Source organism: Calidris pugnax, unplaced genomic scaffold, assembly GCF_001431845.1.
Source record: "Calidris pugnax isolate Ruff unplaced genomic scaffold, ASM143184v1 scaffold140, whole genome shotgun sequence".
In the NCBI taxonomy this organism is placed as follows: Eukaryota; Metazoa; Chordata; class Aves; order Charadriiformes; family Scolopacidae; genus Calidris; species Calidris pugnax.
Window position 1 is genome coordinate 1,146,582 of NW_015090896.1, and position 5,543 is coordinate 1,152,124.

General features: G+C 51.2%; 1 protein-coding gene across 1 annotated transcript; it reads right to left on the reverse strand.

Annotated features, from left to right (window-relative positions):
• Positions 1 to 545: 545 nt before the first annotated feature.
• PAQR8 (progestin and adipoQ receptor family member VIII) lies at positions 546 to 3,780 on the reverse strand. Its single transcript, XM_014948394.1, has 2 exons — positions 1,742 to 3,780; positions 546 to 1,702 (listed from the first exon to the last, which is right to left on the reverse strand). The coding sequence occupies exon 1, from the start codon at positions 3,702 to 3,704 to the stop codon at positions 2,646 to 2,648; it is 1,059 nt and encodes a 352-aa protein (XP_014803880.1). The 5' UTR covers positions 3,705 to 3,780; the 3' UTR covers positions 546 to 1,702; positions 1,742 to 2,645.
• Between the last annotated feature and the right edge of the window lie 1,763 nt (positions 3,781 to 5,543).

Sequence of the window (5,543 nt, forward strand, 5' to 3'; positions counted from 1 at the left end):
CTTGCCACTCCCCCGAAGCAAATTTGCTGCTAGGTCAGCATGGCTGTACCATCAAAATACACTGCAGGAAATGAAGTAATTAATTACTGAGCTGGACTGGATGTAAACCAGGAGGCCTAGAGTGATGTGAAAGGATGGACTAGATGACCTCCTGAAGGTGTTCCTATGGTTTCTTCTCCTGTACTAAAAACTTACTTCCCTCCCCCTTATCTTTAATATTTATCAATAGGGTCATGAGTTTCAAATTTGACACAGCAAACCACCTATTAACAGATCTGTTTGCAGAGATGCCACTGTCTGGCCAACCTTGCTCCTCCAGCACCACATTACGGTCTCCTTCAGGCTAATTTTGACCCAACTAGAAGTCTCCACAGATGGAAAAGCCAAAGGGAAAGCCTTTCTGGATAATAAACCATGTGCACGCACACAGATACACAAACACACACCTCAAAAGTTTAAAAAAAAAAAACAGATCAAGTGCAGAAATCAGTGCTTGTCGTGACAAATCATATCCCCAACTCTAAACTCTGCCTGCTCAGTAAAAAAAACAAACAGATCAAGTGCAGAAATCAGTGCTTATCGTGACGAATCATATCCCCAACTCTAAACTCTGCCTGCTCAGACCAGCGACCACAATTCACCTGCCTGCCCTTGGATTCAGCGAGACAAATCTGTGGCTGGAATAGATCCCATGGCTTCCCTGCTTTCCACAAAAATTTATACCTCTCAGGAATTTGCCAGATGTCAAGGCCTTTGAGGTTGCGGGTCTTTATAGCTGGAAGGAGCCATGCCAGGATTTACCGTGGAAAGCAAGCAGTGGGTGAAGCAGAAGGTGTCTGGGCTGCACGGACCATATCTCTGCATTGGCTCTGAGCATCCTGACCTGCAAGTGCTGCCAACTTCAGTGCAACAGTGTGGCTCAGCATCTGATGTTCCCCCACAAACAAGCACAGAAGAGACTCATCTAGCGGGGGCCGCAGTAAACCAACCCTTTCTATACCTTGGGCAGGACTGACCCATGGACATTAAGTGTCCCTGACCAATATTTTTGCTACTTCACACAGGAATCACCAAGTCTCAAGGACAAACCCGTCCCCAGGTTGCATAGGACCCTAATACCATCACCCTGCTCCTGCCTTTAGCCATTCTACCTTCTTCTAATGCTGATAAAAACATGCCAGATTCACAACCCCATTGGTCAGAGAAAAGTAACCCTGCAGCTTCAAGGTCAGCTTTCCCACAAGGCCCACCAAGGACTTCTTGGTGTCCCGAAAAGCACCACTGAGAGGGGAATAAAGACTTTCACACTTTCATACCCTTTCACACCCTTTCACTTTCGTACCCTTTTGGCCATGACCACAATAGGGCTGTTGGAGGCCCACGGCCCCGAACCTTTCCTGTATCAGACAGGTCACACCCAAGTTGCTCTACACTGCATGGACAGCGTTGGAGGGCAGTCAGACTCCTTAGACAGATGATAGAGTCAATCCATGAAGGAATGCATGAACCCATCACACAGACAGCCAAAATGATGCACCCAGCATCAAAAGCATGTCTCCTCTCAGGGCCAGGATGGCCTCAGGGGTGCTCAGCCTCTGCCACTGCTACTGAGGAGGGCTCAAAACCATCTCCAACCTGACTCAGACCCAGCTCCTCAAAGGCAACTAAGCACTTAAAATGAAAATTAGGAACCTTTGAAGACCTGTCTTGCTTAAAAGGAAAATTAGGAACCTTTGAAGACCTGTCTTGTAGGCTATCAAACAGCCATCAGGACTAACATTACCTTAGATCAAATTCATGCTGAGAAAGACCCCATCTCCTGTTAGTAATCCTTGGGACGGCGTGACTCCTTGGTTTTGAGGAGCTCCACTGTAGATGGTGCAGTCATACAGAAAGAGAAGATGGAACTGACCTAACATCTCTGTGCTGGACCCACACCAGTCACCAGCAGACACAGGGCTCAGGTTCAGACCCATTTCCTCCTAGAGGACCCCAGGTCAGGCCTAAGTCTTCAACCATGCTTTGCCAAAGCCACCTCAGCAACCTGGTGTTGAGATACTTGACAAGGGGACAGTAGAGAGAACCAGGCTTAGCCCAGGTGGACCAAGAGAAGGATTATACCAGCCACTGTGTCACACATGCCCTTGCAGCTGAACTCCAGAAATGCAGACTCCTCCTGAAACCTTGCTACTGCCTTTGATAGCAACAGGTTTCCCAGAAATGGCAAAACCCAGAGAGGTCTCATCACATCCAGCTGTGGTCCTCACAGTGCGTTCTCCACTGTGCTGTTAGCCCTGGCAGACCCTTCTACAGCCCCACAGCCTTCAGGTTGCCCTCCCTGACTGACATTCAGCAAGATTATCACCCACAGGTTTACCAGAACGAACAAGAAACCTCTGCCTATTCCAGCATCCTTGGTTAAATGAATTGTTCTGGCTTCAAACTCCCCATGTCCCCCCTGGATGGCGAAAGGCACTCCCTGCTGTGAAAATGCATCCAGCATGAAGTCTCCAGCCCTCCACCCGAGCCCAGGGTCCTGGTTAGTCACAGCGTGTTAGGCAAGTAAGACAGTCTCTAATATGTTATGCCCCTCTTCTTGATTTTCACCACCCTGGTGATGTCACACCTGTCACGTTGGTGACTCCTCAGGAGTCCTTTTTAGCCAGGCTGGCCTTGATCCTGCATCGCAGGATGTAAGCTGTGATGGCACTACAAGCCACCAGGCCAAAAAAGGAGATGCAGGCGAGATAAACGGAGAAAGGCCCGTGTCTCTTCAGGAAAATCTCCTGCCTGTTCTTGTAATCCAAAAGAATGGCCTCCAGCTGTGACAGGGTGCAGATGGCCAGGAAGGCGTGGAAGATCTGATGGGCATGGCCAACAATATCGCAGGAGCCAGGGAAGTACTTCTCAGGGACCGGGCAGGAGAAAAAATAAGCGCTAATGAGGAAAAACAGTATCTGGTACGTGTGGTACCAAGCAGCATCTTCCTCACAGCCCCCCAGGTGGCACACAACCACCCGGTGAGCCACAGGACTGATATCCAAGATGAAGGCCAGCCCGGCTGGGATCACCTGGCACATCTTCCTCATGATGGGGTAAGGCCGTCTGTACCGATATTTCGCGTAGCAGCAGCCGGCACAAGACAACCAGCCACAGAAAGCAGCTGCCGGCAGGAAGAAAAGCCAGAACTTGTCATACCAGGCTTGGTCGGAGCTGTAGTAGAAATGAGCCAGGGCACTGCCATACTGGTAGATGCCGACTCCAACGTAGTCCACGAAGTAGAAGGTGTAGTGGTACAGCTCCGATTTGGACTGGAGCAGGTGAGCCAAGAGGCTGCAGGTCAAGTAGGTGACGGAGGAGAGGACAAAGATGAGCAAAGGCAAGGACCACGCGTCCACGGGTAGCTCCTCAGCCTCCACAAACGTCTTGAATCTCAGCAGCACGGCCAGCGCTGCCAGGAGGTGAGTCCACACGTTGACCACCTCATTGTGCTTCTGGAAGAGGCTGAAGAAGTAGTACCTCCAGTCCTGGCCGGTGGGACGGTAGCCGGTGTGGATGTAGGGCTCACGGAAGAGCTGTGGTACCTCGCACTCTTTGACCGTACAAGGCATTTTGGGGAAACCATCCTCCAGCAGCCTGGGGAGGCGGCTGAGATGCTGCCCACTGAGGGACAACGTGCTGATCCGCTCCAGGATGGCTGTCATCTCGCTGTGGGGAGATGTCCTCTTCGTTGTCCTGCAGGGAGGGGAGCTCCCAAGCTCTGGGGAAATGTCCTCTTCGTTGTCCTGCAGGGAGGGGAGAAAAAAAGAGACATTAACAGTGATGCCTCAAGGAGAAGAACGTGTTGCCGTTCCTGGGTGGGATAAGCCGTGGTGCTATTGAGATGTTGGCCTTGCTCTTGGGGGAAAGGGGCTTTTCTTGACTCAGCAGACCTAAATTCAGCCTGGGGAAGGATGGCACAGCCATGTCACAAGCCTGCCCTTCTTCCCCGCTTCCTTGGCCACTCAGCTTGGAGCACGTTCAGGAGTAGCCAGGAGCTGCCAATAAGGGGGTGCAAGGAGCAGTCAGACGTCAAGAAGGCACCTGATGATTTCCAGAGGGGATTTTTCACCCCTTTTCCCCAGAACAAACTGCTCAGGGATAAAAACTGGGGTGTCATTACTTGTCTAAGGGACAACCTGCCTTTCTGCACCGGCGTGAAGAGGGTCCCAACCAAATCGTGGAGGTTGCAAATAAGCTGGGCTTCCTGCCACACAGCTCCCACACGGGTTGCACGCCTGGGGCAGAGGGAGAAGGGGAAAAGTCCCCAGTCCCCAACCTGCAGCCTTCCTCCCTCCACGTGTAAGAAGCAGCAGGACTGGGAGGTGATGGAGAAACAAGAGGCTGCAGGTTGGGTACAGCATGGAAGCCTTGGGAGCATCCGTGGAGCCGTGCTGAGGGGCTGCAAGGACGAGATGTGCCTGGATGCTCAGAGCAGCCAAACCCCAGCACTGGGCACTCCTCTGCCTGCTCTGCTCCTTGGCAACCTCCAGAGTTGCTAAGCTCTGCTTGGAAAGATTCAGATTCAGGGCACAGCAGGATCCTGGAGGCCACCTCAGAGCATTGAATTCACTCCCAATACCCTCCCTTTCCCTTCTACCCTAGATATTTCTCTTCCCTGCTGCCACACAAACAAAAAAAAAAAGAGGAGAACTCGTCGCACAGATGCTCATGCTGGAACTGAAATTGATGCTGATGGAGCCCCACCAGTTTCTGTAGGGCTGTGGTTACCCTTGTGCAGCCAACACAGACGTTTGCAGGAGCAGAGCCTGCCTCCTTAAGCTTATATGTGCCCAATAAGAGCTGCGGTGGATGAAGGTGGCCAAAAAAAAGTACATGCAAATGAGTATTTTGCCTGAGTGTGGGAAATGGCTTATTTTTCTTCCATTGCATCAGGTACCAGCTGCTGCCAGAGGGGAGACAGAGGAATAGTTTTGCACAGGCACACGATGGGAGACAGGCACACTAGGCTGGAGATACAGAGGATGGGAGGGTTGTTAAACACCCAGAGAGAGAGAGAGTGAAAGCAGAGAGATGGGACCGACCAAACCATCCCAGGGTGAGGCAGCACAAAGAGCAAAGTCAGAGCAGACTCTGCACCAGGTTGCAAATCCCACTTCCTCTCACAACCCAAAGCCTCTGATAACAGACAAAATGTTTTCACGTCGCTTCCGTTTTCTAGCAGATGGCAGTTGTCATAACCTAGAAATACATTTTCCAGCCAGTTCTTTTTCTCCCTGCGCTTCCCAGGCTTTCTCCTTCAGCACCTCTCAGGGTTGGGCTTTGTTTTTTCACCTTGTTTGCCCCAGGGGAATCTGCCTGCTGAGTTTGATGGAGCTGCCTTAGCAACAAAAGGCAGAAGATGGTCTCTGCAAATGGTATTTCAGTTTTGCAGATGCCTAAGCCCAAAGATAGCACCCTTGCTGGGGGGACTGACGTTGTGCACGTTCACAAAGACTTTGTTTTTCTTTCCTAAGAGTCTGTGGGGCTCAGATCTGTGATGG

Bases quoted from the DNA above. Each gene is read 5' to 3' on its own strand.
- PAQR8 (XM_014948394.1), bottom strand. From the start codon at position 3,704: ATGACAGCCATCCTGGAGCGGATCAGCACGTTGTCCCTCAGTGGGCAG.